This window comes from Homarus americanus, unplaced genomic scaffold (assembly GCF_018991925.1).
Source record: "Homarus americanus isolate GMGI-L3 unplaced genomic scaffold, GMGI_Hamer_2.0 scaffold24523, whole genome shotgun sequence".
NCBI lineage: Eukaryota > Metazoa > Arthropoda > Malacostraca > Decapoda > Nephropidae > Homarus > Homarus americanus.
Window position 1 is genome coordinate 5671561 of NW_024744357.1, and position 20957 is coordinate 5692517.

The window sequence follows — 20957 nt, forward strand, 5'->3', positions numbered from 1 at the left end:
AGACTGTCTTGGTGACCAGAACCTGTCGTAGTGGGCGGAGACTGTTTAGTGACCACAACCTGTTGTAGTGGGCGGAGATTGTGTGGTGGGCGGAGATTGTCGTAGTGGGCGGAGATTGTCGTAGTGGGCGGAGATTGTCGTAGTGGGCGGAGATTGTCGTAGTGGGCGGAGATTGTCGTAGTGGGCGGAGATTGTCGTAGTGGGCGGAGATTGTTGTAATGAGCATCACGTGACCTACGTTGTTGTCATCACAGGGCGGCGGGGCGAGACGACTGCTGCTGTTCAGTATTGACACTGTAACTTGTGGGGGGGGGGTAGGTGGAGGAATGGAGGGTGTAAGAATGGGAGTGAGGGTGTAAGGGAGTGAGGGTGTAAGGGTGTAAGGGAGTGAGGGTGTAAGGGAGTGAGGGTGTAAGGAGTGAGGGTGTAAGGGAGTGAGGGAGTAAGGGGGGGGAGGGAGGTGTAAGGGAGTGAGGGTGTAAGGGAGTGAGGGTGTAAGGGTGTAAGGGTGTAAAGAAGGGAGGGAGTTAGGGAGGACAAGTCTAGGGTGTGTAGTCGCCAGGTTTCACTAGCAGGTGTACGGTGGTGTGTGTCAGCTCCAGTGGCTGGCAACCTGTGTGTGTCACTACAGGTTGGAGTTAAATGTCAAGTGCTGTTTGATGTATGTCTGTTTTGTTTGTATCCATTAGTGCTTTAAATGTATACATGTACGTCTGTGTATCTTTATATATATGTACTGTTGAGTGATTATATATGTATAGTTCTGTATATGGTGTATAATTGTACTTATGTAACTACATGTATGATATATATACTGTACTGTGTGTGTGTGTATGCTTCAGGCTACTTCAATATTTAAAGTAATGTATTTTTTATTAGTGTTTTAGAGAGAGAGAGTTGTGATGAAACTTGGCAATGATAATATAAGACTTAATTATTATTATTATTATTATTATTATTATTATTATCATTATTATTATTATTATTATTGTATATTATTATTATTATTATTATTATTATTATTACTGTATATTAATATTGTTATTTATAAGGTTGGATTACTAAGAGTGATGATTTAGCTTCAACCAGTACAGTACAGTACAATGGACCTCACCTACACATACAGTACAGGGAAACTTTAAACTACAAGTATAGTTAATATGAGAGTTTGAAAGTAAATATGGTGTAATTATAGTGCAGTGTTACATCATCAGTGTTCCATTAAAGTGTAGTGTCATTAATATTGTAAGTGACCAAACTAAACTAACATTGACCATAACTTACAGTGCTGCTGAGTGAGATTATAGACAAGAATGAGCTACAGTTCAAGACGCTCAAGATCACAGACTTTGGTCTGGCGCGGGAAGTGTCCAAGACGACGAGGATGTCTGCCGCGGGCACCTACGCCTGGATGGCTCCTGAGGTCATCAAGACCTCTACCTTCTCTAAGGCTTCTGACGTCTGGAGGTAAGTCCTTCCTTCCTCTACCTCCCTAGTCCCCACCATTACCTCACTATCCTCCCTACCTGTACTTCTACCTCACTCTCCTCCCTGCCCTTGCTTCACTATTCTCTCTCAAGTGGTGTATCTCTCCAGTATTGGCCCAACATTTAATATCATTCCTCCATCACTCCCTCTACCTCCTCCCTCCCAAACCCTCCACTTTACCTGTTAACAATATGTTTATTATCCTCTTCTTATACCCAATAATATGGCCACCATCACTGAAGGCTTCACCTAATAGAGACATTACAGTATAAGTTTATGAAAGTAACTGGTGAAGGTCTTTGTACAGTCGACCACAAAAGTCCCGTTGCCTCTCCTCCTGAACCATGAACCCTCAGACTCAGACTCGTGAAGCAGTAGACTGATACATTACTCCGTCCATAAATGGTTCAGGTTCACGACTCTGTTTATTGGGGTTTGTGGAGCGGCAGAAGCTACAATCTACTGAAGGGACAACTTTATAGATAAACACTTCCTCCACTGGAAGACTTACTGTGTTAAATAATATTTGGGTGAGATGTGTGTGTATGGGTGCGTGCGCGCGTTGATGTTTGGTGAGTCATTATAATGTACAGTACAGTACAGTATATTGCAGTACAGTACAGTGCAGTGCAGTACACTACAGTACAGTACAGTACAGTACAGTACAGTAAAGGTACTGTATTGTATAGGTTTTACTGTACTGTGTCTGTATATCTTACCATATATTGTCTTGTGTTGTTCTTACTGTACAGTACAGTAATACTAAACTGGAGAAGATGTTGTACAGTAGTTAACATTAAATACTATAATAGTAAAAGTTGTGACCTGTACTGTACACATTGGTGTATGGGACTGGGAAGGGTTGATGGTGCTTTAGCCCCAGGCCCACTAAAAAAATAGCCCCACAAAATTCCTTACAAAAATATAAGCCCTTTCTCTAATAGGTCTTTCTTAGAATAGCACAAAATAGCCAGTCCGGTCACCACAGGCAATAAAAATTCCTGGCGGGTGAGTTGAAATATTAAAGAGCTTTCCCGGCTGGCGATAATTATTTTAGATCTCATTGCTGTTTATAATTTGCGCCGCTGACGTTCAAATTTACCGCCCCGGGCAAGAGAGTATTCCCGCCTTAGGAGTTGTGATTGGCTCTTGATGGCATTAATCTGTTGCTACTGGCCAAAGTATGAAAGTTTGGAGCTTCTCAGTCGCGGGGGACGGGAGTTTGTTTACGGGCTTTCAGCTGAGAGTGAGTGTCTGATTTTCGAGCGATAAAATACTTATGAAATAGAAGTTTATAACTGATGACACTTGCTAATGATAGAGTATATGTAGTGAAGACATTGTAATTGATGTTTAAACTAAAAATCTATAACTGCCATAATTATATAGTACATTGTACAGTACAGTACATGTAAATAAGCTCGTGTTATGATCAATGATAATATTATAATGCTTGTGTTTACAGTGTTTCGTAGCCATAATAAACGAGCTATAAAGCTACAGTATAACGTATACATGCAAGCATATATTAAAAAATTCATATATAATACACATTCATGCATACATACATACATACGTACGTACATACATACATACATACATACATATTAGCCTATATACTCTAGGCTATATAAATAGCCCGAGATAGGCCCTCTGCACTTAATTAGCCCCAGGCCTATGAGACCCTTAATCCGGCCCTGGTAACTTTGGGGGTCAAGCAAGTTTCCCCCCTAATCATCACAAGTGACAGTTACAGGTGACTGTAATCATGTAGTAGTAGCTTGAATAAAGTAAAAATTACCATCTTGTTTTTCCATTTTCATACTGCATTATTATCTTCATTTTCGTCTCAAAAGTAATTGACTGTCTCCTTTTCTTCTGAGCACCACCAGCACTCTCACTTCTATGCTTGCCAGTCATTCTAAAGTGAATTAGATACAAAAATAATGTCGGCACACAGCGCAATCAGTTGCGAGAACAACGAAATCCAAACACCAACTAAGTGTTGTACAGCGTGGGTGCTGTAGCCACGAGCCGGCGCGACCCATCCCACGATACGCTTTCGTACGGGACGGAAATGTTTTGGTCTAGAAAATACGCGAGTCATTTGAAAAAAAAAATTGATACTGACTGTGGCGGTCGTATGAGCGGGTGGTCGTACCGACTGAGGCAGGTCGTAAATGCGGGTGGTCGTAGGTCGAGTATGTCATAGGTCGAGGAGTAGCTGTACTTTTTATTCCAGCTTTGTGAGAGTCGTCTCGTTACCCAGAAATCTCTCATCCCCGGAAGTGCTCTGCACCAATTGTTCCGGATAACGGAGATATCACTATACAGCTCCTCCCTGACTTACGACCTACTCGACTTACGTCCACCCGCACTTACGACCTGCCTCAGTCGTACCAAAATGTGGTCAAATTACATATTTTCGAGTCCCAAAGTCAGTACACAGACAAAATTTTCATCTGTAATTCACTTTAAAATCGCTGGCAAGCTTAAAAATGAATGTTTTGTGGTGCTGAGAAGAAAAAGGGACCCCCATTTTCGATTTTCTATGTGTATTTAAGCATTTCCGACTTACGACCATTTTGACTTACGACCAGGATGTCGGTCCCTAACCCCGCCGTAAGTCGGGGAGCAGCTGTATATATATACAGATATGTCACCTGTTTTTGAGCACTGGTCACCGTTACCTAATACAGGTACTGAAATTTAAGTGGAAATGGTTCGGAAATTTGTTGTGATTCCTTCCGATGAAGATCACGCAAGTTCCTTTGATGTTGATAGCTCATCTCTTCAATTTTCATCATAAATTAACACTAGTCAATACTGTATGCAGATAATGCAGTACCTTGCCTTCAGAATCCTTCGGTATTCACCATCAATATACGTTCACTACAAATACAATGTGAAAATCAACCTCAAACCCAGAAAAAAACCAAATCCTCGGGTTCTTACCTAAGAATCCTGTACGCCGGGCATGGCGTGTTTACCAAACATCATTTGCCAGCTGATGGCAGTCATGGTACCTGTTTTCTCTTGGTCCAGTGCGGGGGAAACTTTACCACAGTGAAACTTTACCACACCGAGTACATTTGCTTCTTTAAAATTTTTATGTTAGCTTATTAAAAAAATATATTTAATAATATTTGGTATTTTTTGTATTATATTTCATTAAAAATACTGTAATATTATTTTTGATAGTTATTAAATTTTAAAATTCCATTTTTTTACTTGTTTGAAAATTTTAAGCAAATGAAATGAAAACGTAATATTAACAGATGTAAATACTATAGTTAGTAATTTATAATTTATTGTTTTCTGCCCGAATTGTATTGAGATTACTGCCCCCAAAATTTGTCCTTGTCAACGTTTGGGAGGGCTTTTGCCCCCCCGCTTCCTATGTCTATGCCTGTACTGTAGGTGAGATATCTGATGTTTCCACCAGTTTAATTTTGATGTATGTGGCGATGTTTCCTACATTCACTTTTTCCCCAACAGCTACGGTGTATTGCTATGGGAGCTCCTGACGGGGGAGTCGCCTTACAAGGGCATCGACACCCTGGCCATCGCCTACGGGGTCGCCATGAATAAGCTCCGCCTACACATCCCCACCACGGTACCCACCAACTGGAGGAAGCTCATGGAGGGTAAGTTCTTGTGACATAGACCATTCTTGTCCTAAAGTAAAGTCCGACTAAATTGAACTGCGTCTCGTCTCTGATTGTTTATTAACGAATAAATATTTACCGCCTCAGGTTGTTGGGAGTTAGATCCTCACGCTCGGCCAACTCTTGAGGTCATCCTGAGCAAGTTGGACGAAATCAGCCGGTCTAACTTCACGCAGACTCCCCATGAGAGCTTCCACACCATGCAGGGGCACTGGAAGGTGGAGATAGAGGAGAAGGTTAATGAGATCAGAATGAAGGAAAATGTAAGTACAGTATTGGTAAAAACACACACACACACACACACACACACACACACACACACACACACCTGTACGGGATTACTTTTTGGGAAAACATTTCTAAAACAATATTATGCACAATACATTTCACATTAAGAAACAGATCAATATCACAGGATCTTCGGTGTCGAGAAGAGGAAGTCCGCCGGGCGTTACTCAAGCAGAAGCAAATGGCGGAACAACTGAAGAAGCGGGAGCAGGAACTACACAACAGAGAGATGGAGCTCCTGCAGCGGGAGATATCCATAGCCATACAGCAGCAGTCAACCAAACCCACACCAAAGAAACGCAAAGGAAAGTTCAAGAAGAAACTCCTCACAAGATCGCACCAGATCTCCGCTCCCTCGGGTAAGTGGACGGGACGACACTTATTGTGATCTGGCGGTGAGTAAGTACCCGTACGCAGTTGTGGTGGACTGAGAGACATACACCCAGAGATGGTTACAAGTTGCTCACAGTTACTGAAAGCTGTGACATGCTGCTGCTGTGAAGTAAGTTTCTGGTGATTGCTGGAGCTAATGTAACAGGCTTGTGTAAGAGTGAGCCCCAGGAACCAGTCAAGGTAATGAATAAACAAGACATCTTTAACTACCATGTTAGGATGGCAGGCTGTTCACCCCTATTATGGTATGCATGTTAGTGTACTGGGCTGTACTTTACTGTTAACACCTCACCATTTGTGTACAGTACAACTTAGTGAGACAGTACAGTACAGTACAGTACAGTACTAGTAAATGCTTTTTGCTCTTTTTGAATTTTCATGAGAAGTCTTTCCAACATAGATGAGTACATAGGTCATTTTCCCCCTAGATATGTGTGCAGTATAATGCTCCTCCCCTTTTTGGGCCAGAATGATATAAAGTTGCTTTTCTTAAGAGAGAGATAGAGAGTATGTACAGTAGTGTCTTATATCTAACACAAGTACAGTATTGTATCTTAGTAGTGAATGTGGACAATGGTCTATTAGTACTGATCAGTTGGCAACATAGTTATCTACACTTTGTACTTTGAACATAATTAAGTAATAATGAATCACTGAAGATCACTACTGTACGGTGCACTACCATCGAGGGCCGCATCTAGCACCCCGGGTCAACTATTCTAAAACATTTGGCCGCCAGATTCAAGTTTTTTAACATAGTTATCTTGTCTGATGAGAAACCCTAATAAAAAAAATTCCCAATAAACATTGTTTTTCACATCAGAAGTTATATTTATCTCATATTAACTCCTAGCCTGACTGGTGTATGGGGTCCCAGGGTGTACTGTAGATGTTGCCCTCCGTATGCATGTTGTTGACTGAGGCTACAACAGACGACTCCCTGGTGCAATCTGTTGTCTTCACCCAGGAAGACTTAGTTTAACCATTATGGTAGTTTATTGTTTGTATTTATTACTCTTTAAGATTTCTATTCATAATATTAAGTTAATAATAGAATGGGTAATATAGAATGTATGTAGACAACTTTGCATATCAGTACAGTACAGTACAGTATATAGAATAGTATTTTGCCAAGACTTTTGTAATGATGATTCTGGATTCAAGCTTCACCTCTTAATACATCACTAAAACTCTGATCTCATATTCTCCTGTGTTTAAACAATAAGTCTTCATCTTCGCTGGTTAATATTTTATGGCAGTATAGTACATTGTAGATTCTTTAAGGAAAGCGTCCGGCTCAAAATACGATGAAAATCAGAAAATTATGAAAATTATTCAGAAAAATTCCTGAGGAAAGCTGTTGCCTATGGCTATGTAGCTATGCATGATTTTTCTACCCCCTCCCTTCATTTGGAGGGCCCTTCTGTTTATGTAGCAAAAGCTGTAGAAAAGTATTTATAATAATATTTTGGTGTAAAGTAATACCAATTACTTGGTAAAAATCAGTATCTGGCACCTCCCTCAGCGAGCTAGCAGCAAGACGAGAGTCTGAGCTGCTTGTAGGCCTCAGTTACCCATGAAAGAAGCGATAGTGAGGTTCGACCGTGTGTTGCTCTTGCGTCACCCTATCGGCCCGTATCTCAAAACGAGTTTTTCTAACCTTCAAATCCCTAAGGCTGACCCATTTATGAGCCAATTCTAATAAAACAAAAACTAAGTAGTAAAATAATATATTGTGCATGGCTGAACATATAGATTTTCTTTATATTTGGCTTGGTTTATTATTTGCTGATTTATCTTTATAAATATTTTGAGGTAAAATGGTAAGTTAGGAAAAAAGTTCATGGACTGAAAAGAAAAGCGATAACCAGAAATATCTATATGTCAAGTTCAAGAGGAGTACATTACCCATACTCCACATAAATTTAAACGTAATCTAGCAAGAAATTATGGAGAAGTAGGATTTTGAAAATTGATAAGAATATAAGGGAGAACCAGGTATTAGGGATTAGGCAGAACCATTTCAGGGTGTATAGTAACACTGTATCTGGTGTCCTTAATTGCTGACAGGAAATTGATATTGACTGATCAATTATTAACGAATTTCGTGCTTCAGCCGGACGCTGCCTTTAACATGAGCAAACTGGATTGGTCTATATAGTGAAGATCTATATTGTAAATGTATCAGTGACAAGCTGGGGTTCCTCCGTGTGGTGAAGAGAGAACTATATACACCCTCAGGAATGTCCTCGCTAGATCAGGATCTCTCACTGAGGTACCTAAGACTAATTGAACAATTTATTAATCATTGTCTCATACCCATCAACCTAACTTCAGTCTCAGGCTTTATTAAGGAAGTTAAATAGATTCATATTTCCTTCTCATGTTGTGTAGAGTAAAGTAAAGTAGAGTAGAGTAAAGTAAAGTAGAGTAAAGTAAAGTAGAGTAAAGTAAAGTAAAGTAGAGTAAAGTAAAGTAGAGTAGAGTAGAGTGGACATGAAGTACTGTATTAAGACATTACTCATCTATCAACGGCTGTAGGAAGTGACAGGAAAAACTTGAGAGAAAATATTATACGCACTTTTCCCTTTTATAACGTCAACATTAATAATCGCCTACAAAGTTATTGGTGAGCCTTAATAATACAGGACTAAGTTGAGGTAAATACAGTATGTATCGGTAATGGTAGTGTAGGGAGCTAAGAGGTGAGGTGATACAGGACTAAGTTGAGGTAAATACAGTATGTATCGGTAATGGTAGTGTAGGGAGCTAAGAGGTGAGGTGATACAGGACTAAGTTGAGGTAAATACAGTATGTATCGGTGATGGTAGTGTAGGGAGCTAAGAGGTGAGGTGATACAGGACTAAGTTGAGGTAAATACAGTATGTATCGGTAATGGTAGTGTAGGGAGCTAAGAGGTGAGGTGATACAGGACTAAGTTGAGGTAAATACAGTATGTATCGGTAATGGTAGTGTAGGGAGCTAAGAGGTGAGGTGATACAGGACTAAGTTGAGGTAAATACAGTATGTATCGGTGATGGTAGTGTAGGGAGCTAAGAGGTGAGGTGATACAGGACTAAGTTGAGGTAAATACAGTATGTATCGGTAATGGTCGTGTAGGGAGCTAAGAGGTGAGGTGACCCACTGGGAGCCAGGAAATAAGTTTCTGTTGTCGGGTTACTCTACCACAGTGGGATAACACTTGTATGTCTTGGGAATAAAAAGCAGCAAATGATCGTGATGAAGCTCATGTTATAAACTAAATACTGTAGCTTGCATCCAAAAGTCATGTGGAGTCCCTCGGCCAAGAGAAGTACTGTACTGTATGGTTTTATTGCACCACTTAACTCAAGTTTTGTTCTGACTGAAGCACCTGGTGTAGTATTAAGTGTAATAAACTAACATGAGAGGAACACTTACAGTAATCTAATGGGTATACTGTAGTGTGTTATATAGAGGTCTCATAGCTAATGAACCTCGATATAACAGACTTCGGTCTCTCATAATATGCTGTAGTCCGTTAAATAGAGGTCTTGCTGTACACAAGAATTAATTATGGTAACAGATACTAATTATAAAACCATTTGTTATACAATATAATTCATCAGGGAATTATGGTACAGTACTAATTTGGGGAACAATTATATTATTTAACATTAATGAGGCTCTTGGTACTACACGTGTTCACAGTAATGAGGTCCAGCACTTGAAGCACAGCCGCTGCTCAGGAATGATTGAAGGATACAGACATGAGCTTCTTGTGTAGACCTCCTCCAGAGGACCATTACTTAGGTCATTGTGTAGGTTAATAAAACTAATGTTTGAGTCAGTCATAAGACAACTGAGGCTCATGTCTCAAGTGTCAGTTCACCAGCCATTGTTATTATTCTCTCTTATTACAGCTTTTCATGTCTTTAGTTTGCTTAGATACTCTACTGTATACTGTACTAGTAAGTCTTTCATTGCTGTCTTAAACACTTTCCTGTTTTGACCAAATGGCTGTGTTGAAGGTAGTCAGTTTGTTGCTTCCTTATATTAATTGACTCAAGATCACTTCATTGACTGACAACAACTGCACATAAGCTCTATCACTCTAGGCTGGTCTGAGTGGGCCAGGCTACACCAGTGTGGGCTGGTCGGAGTGGGCCAGGCTACACCAGTGTGGGCTGGTCGGAGTGGGCCAGGCTACACCAGTGTGGGCTGGTCTGAGGGGCCAGGCTACACCAGTGTGGGCTGGTTGGAGTGGGCCAGGTTACACCAGTGTGGGCTGGTCGGAGTGGGCCAGGCTACACCAGTGTGGGCTGGTTGGAGTGGGCCAGGCTACACCAGTGTGGGCTGGTCAGGGCCAGGCTACACCAGTGTGGGCTGGTCGGAGTGGGCCAGGCTACACCAGTGTGGGCTGGTCGGAGTGGGCCAGGCTACACCAGTGTGGGCTGGTCTGAGTGGGCCAGGCTACACCAGTGTGGGCTGGTTGGAGTGGGCCAGGTTACACCAGTGTGGGCTGATCTGAGTGGGCTAGATTGCATGGGTTGGACAGAGAGTTGTCTCAGTGAGTCAGGGTGGACAGTCATAGAGCTAGCTGACACAGCACAGCTAGAAAGAGAAGGGTGTTGTGAGGTGCATGTGGCAACAATACCTCAGTGTTCTCCTCTACTCTCCTGTAGATTTCCGGCACAACATCACGGTGCAGCCGACCGCAGGTGTTGTTCTTAACCCTACGAGCCCCGACAGTCCCCCGGGCTCCCCTAACATACCCAGACTCAGGGCCATTGCATGTAAGTGACGCACGCTTCTCTCTTACTAGACAGGGCTGAACGGAGAACTAGTTAGGCATGAGTGTTCCAGGCAGACATGGTCTAATATAAACTTGTGTGGGGCAAGGATAATGTGTAAAGTAGTTCTTGTACAGATCACTCAACATACCTTTGGTGCATCACTCTTAATGAGGAAAGTCAGTACTGTATTATTTTTTTTTACAAGATTAACACAACTAATGTACAGTTACATTATACTGTACACCAACCTAACATTTGGTCATTAATCATTTTTTACTTGCAAATATATTTTTTTTTTCATATTTTAGTTTATGTTCACAAGTAACAGTAACAATATTATTATTTTTTATATTTACAACAGTTTGTGTATTCCTTGCCTCTTCTTTCCACACAATTATCTTCCTCTCACACATAGTAAACTTAATTTGAACTTAATAATAATACTGTATTTATAGTAGATCACCTGAAGTGTGTATAAGACACTATGGACGCCGTGTTATATATCAGACCATTGCCGTATATATTAGACTGTCTCTGCATGGTCAGTCATGTGCTTCAACTAACATTAAGTAATATTTGGTTGTGGTTGAGGACAAGAGAACTGCATGTTACATTTTTAATTCTTAATAAAAACAAAGGAAAATAACTTGATCAGTTTCTTAAGTACAACACAGTGAAACCTCTATTTAATGGACTATATGGGAGGAAAGTCCATTATATTGAGGGGTCCATTATATGTGTAGCCCCTCATCTAGTGGGCTGTAGGGAGAGAGAAGTACGTTATATGGAGGTTTCACTGTAATATCGTTAACAATTAACTTTGTGTTGAGTGAAGCTAACACAAAGTCATTCACTCATATTTACATATTGTTAAAAAAAACTATAGATGGAATTTCATTTTAAGATTTAAAACAGTTGAGGTTATTTTAGCCTTGTGCTCAGCCATCACTAGTTGGAACGACTTAACAGATACATAGTGTAGTGTAAAGATGTTGTCTCGGCCGTTGGATGATCAACAATTTAGTCTCTGCAGTTTGTACCCAGATTAATGATTTTTATGTGTATCCTGTGAATATTTATTTAGAGGTAAAGTGAGAGTATACAGTATACATATTTTAATATATATATATATTGTATACACTATATAAATGGACTTTATATAACTAATTTGCTCAGGGGAATGGGGGGAAAAATATTTAGATCTTAAGGTTTATTGTTAGTGTGTTGTGATGTGGTGTGATGTGTTGTGTGGTGTTGTGATGTGTGTGTGGTTGGTGCAGAGGAACACTTTAATACAGTATTCCCTTAAAGCTCGCAGGGGTCAGGTAAAATGGACCCCACGAGAAAGCAAAATCCGCGACTTTATCATGCCGGTCTCAGGAGTGTTTAAAATACTGTACATATATAAAAAGCTATACGCACTTGTATAACAACATAATGTATGTGTAAGACAATATAAGAAATACAAAATAACATAAATAAATAAACATAAACTTGAAATAACACTGTGTGAACGTTAGGGCCACACAGTGATAGTGAACTGTGGTAGTGAGAAGCATGATAGGATATAGCTAGTGACTTGGTTCTGCCAGTACAATAGGCTATTAAATCTACAAAAATTCTGTACATAATGACCTGTAGTGTTGACTCCTCTTGAACCCTGGCACACAGCCTCAGATTTATTTTATTTATTTCCCGTGGCAATCCGTCAGTTTCTGAGGGACACAAGCCTTAAGGGAATACTGTATAACACATCTCATACTGTACAGAGAACGTATGGCAGTGAATGATGTGTGTCTGTGTGTTCATCATACTGTTCATTGTGTGTGTGTGTTCATCATATTGTTCAAAGTGTGTGTGTTCACCATGCTATTAACTGTGTGTGTTCACCATGCTGTTCACTGTGTGTGTTCACCATGCTATTAACTGTGTGTGTTCACCATGCTATTAACTGTGTGTGTTCACCATGCTATTAACTGTGTGTGTTCACCATGCTATTAACTGTGTGTGTTCACCATGCTGTTCACTGTGTGTGTTCACCATGCTGTTCACTGTGTGTGTTCACCATGCTGTTCACTGTGTGTGTTCACCATGCTGTTCACTGTGTGTGTTCACCATGCTGTTCACTGTGTGTGTTCACCATGCTGTTAACTGTGTGTGTTCACCATGCTGTTAACTGTGTGTGTTCACCATGCTGTTAACTGTGTGTGTTCACCATGCTATTAACTGTGTGTGTTCACCATGCTATTAACTGTGTGTGTTCACCATGCTGTTAACTGTGTGTGTTCACCATGCTATTAACTGTGTGTGTTCACCATGCTGTTAACTGTGTGTGTTCACCATGCTGTTAACTGCGTGTTCACCATGCTATTAACTTGTGTGTTCACCATGCTGTTAACTGTGTGTGTTCACCATGCTGTTAACTGTGTGTGTTCACCATGCTATTAACTGTGTGTTCACCATGCTATTAACTGTGTGTGTTCACCATGCTGTTCACTGTGTGTGTTCACCATGCTATTAACTGTGTGTGTTCACCATGCTATTAACTGTGTGTGTTCACCATGCTATTAACTGTGTGTGTTCACCATGCTATTAACTGTGTGTGTTCACCATGCTGTTCACTGTGTGTGTTCACCATGCTGTTCACTGTGTGTGTTCACCATGCTGTTCACTGTGTGTGTTCACCATGCTGTTCACTGTGTGTGTTCACCATGCTGTTCACTGTGTGTGTTCACCATGCTGTTAACTGTGTATGTTCACCATGCTGTTCACTGTGTACTGTTCTGTGTGTCACTATGCTGTTCACTGTGTGTGTTCACCATGCTGTTAACTGTGTGTGTTCACCATGCTGTTCACTGTGTGTGTTCACCATGCTAACTGTGTATGTGTGTTGTTCACCATGCTGTTCAACTGTGTGTGTCACCATGCTGTTCACCATGTTGTGTGTCACCATGCTGTTCACTGTGTGTGTTCACCATGCTGCTGTTCACTGTGTGTGTTCACCATGCTGTTAACTGTGTGTGTTCACCATGCTATTAACTGTGTGTGTTCACCATGCTGTTCACTGTGTGTGTTCACCATGCTGTTCACTGTGTGTGTTCACCATGCTGTTCACTGTGTGTGTTCACCATGCTGTTAACTGTGTGTGTTCACCATGCTGTTAACTGTGTGTGTTCACCATGCTGTTAACTGTGTGTGTTCACCATGCTGTTCACTGTGTGTGTGTGTATCTCACTAGTCTGTTTGCCATAGTGATAAATCACACACAAGATGTACCCAAGTCATAATTTTTGCACCATACATCTTGGCATATTAATATTACCAAGGACACGCACAGTTCTCAGACACTTTACACTTTTATGGAAGAGTTTATCAAGTTTTTTAATTATTGTCTTGAACAAATCACCTAAGACCATTAAGAGCCACCAGAGGCTGTAAGACTAATGTGGTCAGAGTACAGTACAGAGTTGTGGTCCTCAGGTCCTGCACCACCACACTCCATCATCTGGAGTCTTTATCCTCAACTGTGGCATAACAGTTTACTCTACTCTCTTGTTCTCTTTATTTTGTTTAATGACCCCAAGTGAGGAGGATGAGGTGTTAGTGCCCCCTCACCTGACTTGACCCCACTCACTTGGGTCATAATCTCAAGTCACTGATTCTAATTTTGTTACAGGTATAAAGAACAATGTTGCCACAGTTTGAATATTGGAAAGATTTTGAAAGTGTAAAATTTAAGTTTATTTATTCACAAAGTCTCTATCATGAATTAAAGTTATTTCCAAATCCTGTAGCGTTGGTCATAGGTGTTGGGGATAACTCCTCCATAAACTTACCTACAGTTACAAGAGAATCCAACTTCACCCCACAACCTAACCTAACTTAACCTAACCATTATTGTTGCCACTCAGTGCTGTAGTAATGAATCTCACTCCTAATGGTTTAAGTTAGGTTAGGTTGGGACACATTAGGACAGGGACCCAACACTATATCAGTGGGTGTTGTAAGCATGGTCTTAGTGTGAGTTAGTGTGTCCAGTGTTTAGTTGAAAGAAATTAAAATATTGTTATTATTACCAGATATTTAACAGTAGAGATGGTAGGTTATGGAATGTGTCGCTGTATAAAGTCCTTCTTACATAATGTTTATAATAGATCTTTTTTTTTTAAGCCAGTTTTCTTCCATGTTTATTACAGGAATTATACTCAATTTCGGCTGTAATTACTGTACTGGAGCAGAGCTTGAGTCATTATCATGCATCATATACAAAGCTTTAAATTCATGTACCCTATTGAACACTGGTCACATAATTATCCCTATACTGTATATAAATTATTCTTGACTGTCAGATTATTGTTACACTTGTGATAAACATTGATTAATACATGACTGTGTTGTAGTAGTAGGTGGTGGGTTACCATGGTTAAAATAGGGTTCTTGTTCCCCATCATCTTACAGTAATACAACATTTGAAATGGCTGGTGGGGCATAATTGTTATCTAGGCCTTCGTTCCCCACCGCCTTACATGAGGACAAGTACGTGAGTGCTCTTAGGGCTTGTCTTAACTCATGTAAGCTCCTCCATTATGGCTCTCTTCATCTTTATATATACTGTACAAGCCATAGTTAGTCTAGTTCAGTGACAATATGTTTAGCACCATATGAATGATGAAACATTAAACCATCAGAGTTGATAGTTTTTATTAAACCATCATTTCCTCATATATTTATATATAAACACACATATATGCATGATAGAATGCCCCTGATTGTTTCATAACTGCACATCATCACTCGGTTGATAATACAGTACTGTGACACCATCTTGGTGCCAGTACAATATCTTCCTCATCCATACACTGAGGTTACCTGTAAGACTTGCTAATGTTGGTGTTGTGTTGGTGTAGTTATGTGTAGGTGCCTTCAGTTTGTTTTATAGGATGAATATGGTCTCCATCCTTCAGTCTGAGGTCTTCATTGTTGACGGTGATTAATGAACTGGCCAGGTCAGGACATTGACAAATGTCTCACAAGGTGATTAGAGTCAAAGGTCAAGGAGTAAAAAGGCCCATCAACTAAAGGTGTATAGCTGTATCCTTAGTTAAAAGTGTAGTACAGTACAGTAGTGTGAGGTAAGTTAGGTCGTGTGAAAGACTATAATGATAAAACAAGAGATTTAATAAAAGTGAACTGGATACAAGTTAACAGTTTTCTGTGTAGTGGAGAGATGTTGTTGGGTGGCTTGTTAGTGGTGGTTATGTAGCTTAGGTTACGAAGGTGTAAAGAAGGGTAAATAAATAAATAGTTGGAATGGAAATAATTGATGATAACAAATATATTCATCCAAACTTATTGTGCACACAGTTTGAAGCTGGGTTACTGCTAGGTTAAGTGTGTCATATATTGGTCTCATGTTAACCCTTAAGCAGGAAGTTAGTTTACTGGAGAAACTCATTTAGATTAATTGAGTTAACAGTGGTTATGTTAAGGTTACATTTGGTTGGGTCTGGTTGGATATCTTTGGGTAAGGTTATCAATAAAATTGGGTTAGGTGGTGAGTGGGGGATGACGGCCTTGGGTCCAGAGAGCTACAACTGTATTATGGTCGAACTGTTTAGGCCAGATGTTACTGAGGACTCTGTTTATTGCTCACATCAGTATAATTCTTTGTGGGTTCTCAGGTAAAATGGTGATTGTGGATTCCCAGGTAAATGGTGATTGTGGATTCCCAGGTAAAATGGTGATTGTGGATTCTCAGGTCGGTGGTCTTAAATGAGTGGATTCTCAGGTCTCAAAATGCTTCTTAATAAAAGGTTAGCACATGTGGCCATTGTGGTTGTGGATAATGAAGATGTCATCATGACCTCACACTTAGTGGGGGTATTAAACTGATTCTTTAACTGACTGTGGTGTGGTGTGGTGTGGTGTGGTGTAAGTGTTGTTAACTAACTGTGGTGCAGGAACAGTTAGTGCTTCAGGTACATTAACCCCTCATACACTGTAAGTAGTAGGTTTTGAGGATGTAGAGTGGGACCCCTATTTAATGGACTATATGGAGAGGAGAGTCCGTTATATCGAGGGTCCGTTAGATGTGAAGCCTCCATATAATGAACCATGGAGGTGTATGAAGAGAGTTGTACGTTATATGGAGGTTTGACTGGAGGAAGTATAATGGTGGTGGTGTTGGTGTCTTGCCTCACTAAGACTTAAGAACTTTAGTTGTTTTCAGTTTGTGTTGTGTTGTTATGGGAGAGCTTAATAAGGCAGTCATGTTAGGGGTTCAGAGTTAGTAGAGTACTGTACTATAATGTGTGTGTGTGTGTAATGTGTGTGTGTGAGTGTGTGAGTGTAATAATAATAATAATAATAATTAACGGTTTATTGAAAGAGCTTGGCAGCCAGAAGGCTGAAAATATACAGTTACATATTTGGGGAATGGGTTACGAATGTGTGTGTGTGTGTGTGTGTGTGTGTAGTGTGTGTGTGTGAATGTGTTATTGATGTGGGACTGTGTGTGTCCTGTGTGTCCGTGTGTGTGTGTGTCCGTGTGTGTGTGTGTCCGTGTGTGCGTGCGTGCGCGCGTGCGCGTGTGTGTGTGTGTGTGACTTAAAAATCAGTGTCACAACAATTGAAACATATTTGAAAAATCAGACGTGTTGGAGAAATAAGTACAGGCAGTCCCTGATTTACAAACACCCACACTTACAAACACCCACACTTACAAACACCCACACTTACAGACACCCACACTTACAAACACCCACACTTACAAACACCCACACTTACAAACACCCACACTTACAAACACCCACACTTACAAACACCCACACTTACAAACACCCACACTTACAAACACCCACACTTACAAACACCTACACACTTACAAACGGGGGTATCACAATACTTCCAGTTATCCGTACATTGAAATCATTTTTTACAAACACCCACACTTACAAACACCCACACTTACAAACACCCACACTTACAAACACCCACACTTACAAACACCCACACTTACAAACACCCACACTTACAAACACCTACACTTACAAACACCCACACTTACAAACACCCACACTTACAAACACCCACACTTACAAACGTGGTCCCAATATATTTATCACAATACTCTCCAGTTATCCGTAATTGAAATCCCAATTTTTACAATAATTTCATTATTCTATATTGTTAACATCACTTTATTTACAGTATTTGTTATGTATGGGATGTTATTGTTGTTTTGTATGGGCAGGGTTGTGCTTTAACACAACCTAACCTGTGGAATTAACACTGTTCTGACTTATGTACAGATTAACTTATGAACAGATTAACTTATGTACAGATTAACTTATGAACAGATTAACTTATGAACAGATTAACTTATGAACAGATTAACTTATGAACAGATTAACTTATGAACAGATTAACTTTTGAATAGGGTCCAGGAGAGTAACCTGTTGGTAACTTGGGGACTGTCTCTGTATATCTTTCTGAAACATATGAATTTATGTCTTATGTTCAAATATTGGTGATCGACGTTGTGTGGCACCATTTATTAGATTCAAAGACACACTATAAAAATTACCAGTTTGTCCTCATAATCAGGAGCAAGAAGACAGTATTGTGTGAGCTCTGAACCCTCTGATAAAGACACCTTATAATAGGATCATCTCCTGAGTCATGTGAACTCTCAGTCTTTTGTTTTACTTAGACACTTAGTACTTGATTGTGTTTCCTGGTTTACAATGTTTGACCTTTTTATATATATACTGTAGTTGCTTCTATGCAATTCTTCGTCTGTACCATAAACTTTTGTATATTCTCTCACACTGTCTTGTTACCTTTTTCTGGAATACTGTACATTTTTTGTGTACTGTACTAACTGTATTTCTAATTTTTCATCATTGGTGTGTTGACTGTGTGCAGCATTACATCTTTCAGCCTCTACTGTAGTTGTACTGTATTCTGCTTCATCATGTTTCTACTCTTGAGATAATTTTATAATCTCTTACTGAACGATTTCTTCTCCCGGGAAAGTTTATATTTATCCGGGTGGTGTTCGGGATCATCCTCAACGTGTTGTGCCAAACTGTCTGCCTCTTAGCACATTGTATTAATGTATCAGACAAACCTCTTTATCCGAATGTATCATCTTTATTTTCAATGATGCATAGAAGTTGATGAACCTTGACAAAGAATAAACGATTACTGACTTAACGTTTATATTTACGTACGAGAGGGAGAGAGAGAGAGAGTTTCCAGAGCCAGTAGATGTATTCAGATAATATCCTCTCAAGGGCTCATATAACCTCAATGAACTGGGGATACAATACTGAGAGTGATGTAAGACACGTGGTGGGAAAGAGCTGATATAACAAGGAGAAATATCCCTCCACATATACCTGTACAGTATTTGCTCTTGTCCTCGGCTTACTTGCGGTACACAATAAAGAGAGAATAATACAATATATACAGGTCATAGCTGTAACTTGGTGAAGCTTTTGTATAAGTGAAAAAATGTATTTCTCTGGTGACTGAGTGTGGAACAAGTGTACAGTATGGCATCACTGACTGGTCAAGAGTATATACCTAAGGATTCTGTGAGAGCAGAGAGATATTGTACATTATACCCTGTAGTATAAAAGATATAATCTACACACAATAACTATTATAATATAGTACAGTACATAGATTTTTTTTTACTTAACACACTGGACACATTCTTTAGCTTCAAAGCAACAAAAATAGATGTCTATGCTCTGCTGATCTGTGAATGAAAAATTTTGTGATAGTAAATGTTACTTTAATACTGGAGTACATTACAGTATACCTGCTATGATATTTTTGGTAAGTAGTCACACGTGCATATACAGAACAGAACAGAACCGTACACTATGACTGAAGTACTAACAGTGAGAACATAATATAATGTGTTTACCTTCGCTACCCAGGATGGTGGCGGTGTGATGGCCTCCTCATGTTTATCAGATACTGTAGTAGTATTTGACACTATGTTGTATTCTCTGAAACCTTCACCTACTGTATCTGGGAGAGGTTACTGTGTTAGGTGGAGGTTTCAGTATACTTGACAAGCTTCTCCTCCCTGGTGCTGTGTGGTAGCTTAGCATGGTTCATGTTGATCCTGACCCCTCTCTCTTTCCCTCATCTTACCTTTACTAATGTTCTCTTCTCCCTTCTCTGTCATGACCTCATTCTGTTTGTTTGTTATCATTATTTATTACTGTTTCCTTCACCTCCGCTTCGTCGTTTAATTCGCAGTAGATAACAAAGGTAAATGTGTTTATAGTAAGAATTATTTTGTTTTACCCGAGACGGAGAGGTCGTGGATGTGGTTTAGGTAAAGAAGTGCTTTTCGTTAACATTGAATTATTAATGTTAGCGTAGGTATATACAGTACGGTACTATCTTTAAACTCATGTCTAGTACAGTATAGTTTGTTCTCACTACAGTTCTGTACTTAGTGTAACATTTACCTCATATTTGTTTCTTTATTTACAAGTGAGTTTATTCTAGGATGGAAAATATTATTGTTGTTACACAGTGATGATAAGCTCAGTACTGTAGCCACTAATACTATATAGAGATGAGAGGTTAATTACCGGAGCTCCGTGTGTTCCCCCCTCCTTCCCCTCCCCGCCATCTTGGTGCTCACTCGGGAGTTTTACTGCATTTGATTGATTGCCCCTTTTTAGGAGAGTTTGATTACGTCTGCACGACTTCTAATGCTCGTTTTCTTTTCCCCTTTTAGTATGCTCACTAGAAAGCCTGCCATGTCCTCCTAGCATACTTTGTAATATTTTAGAGTATCAAAGTAAGTGTAGGTCCAGCTGTTCCATCGGTCGTCAATTTCTGTTGCTCTGAGATGTTGTTGCATGCTTGGTCTTTTATTCATTTATATCCTGTACTGTATGACTTTATAACCTATGGAACACTGGTCTTAATGTCTTATTATTAATTAATATTTTTTATTCATAAACACTAAAAACATTTCTATTTTGCATTTTGCTGTTGAGAATCTTCCTTCATAGTCATGTCATTGAAGCTTTCTTGTTGTTATTGTTTCATAGACGACAAGTGTCCGAGTCTGTCCTCTAGTACAGTAGGTACCGGCGGCGACAGCGCGGATATTGTCCGCTTTTGATTAATAACTAGAAAATGTATAAGAGTGAGAATTTATCAGACATTAGAATAGAAACAGAGAACTTCAATAGCCCAATGTTGCATGTGAGAGAGAAGTTTGGAGGCAACAGACTGTATGAAGTACTTTATGTATGTACACACTAGCTAGTACAGTACCTCATAAATGACTTAATTACCCTGGACC

The 20957-nt window shown here is 39.8% G+C and overlaps 1 protein-coding gene across 9 annotated transcripts in view; it reads left to right on the top strand.

Moving 5' to 3' along the window:
- The window catches only part of LOC121877713 (mitogen-activated protein kinase kinase kinase 9-like), a 105818-nt gene that overhangs the window by 70131 nt on the left and 14730 nt on the right, over window positions 1–20957 (top strand). For 5 of the 9 annotated variants that reach the window (XM_042383547.1, XM_042383548.1, XM_042383549.1 and 2 more), the window contains exons 4-9: window positions 1287–1467; window positions 4987–5135; window positions 5244–5419; window positions 5572–5803; window positions 10502–10612; window positions 20382–20444. In XM_042383547.1, coding sequence (XP_042239481.1) covers window positions 1287–1467; window positions 4987–5135; window positions 5244–5419; window positions 5572–5803; window positions 10502–10612; window positions 20382–20444 — 912 coding nt within the window. The remainder of the gene's footprint in view (window positions 1–1286; window positions 1468–4986; window positions 5136–5243; window positions 5420–5571; window positions 5804–10501; window positions 10613–20381; window positions 20445–20957) is intronic. The other 4 variants (XM_042383550.1, XM_042383555.1, XM_042383554.1 and 1 more) reach the window with 2 other exon arrangements.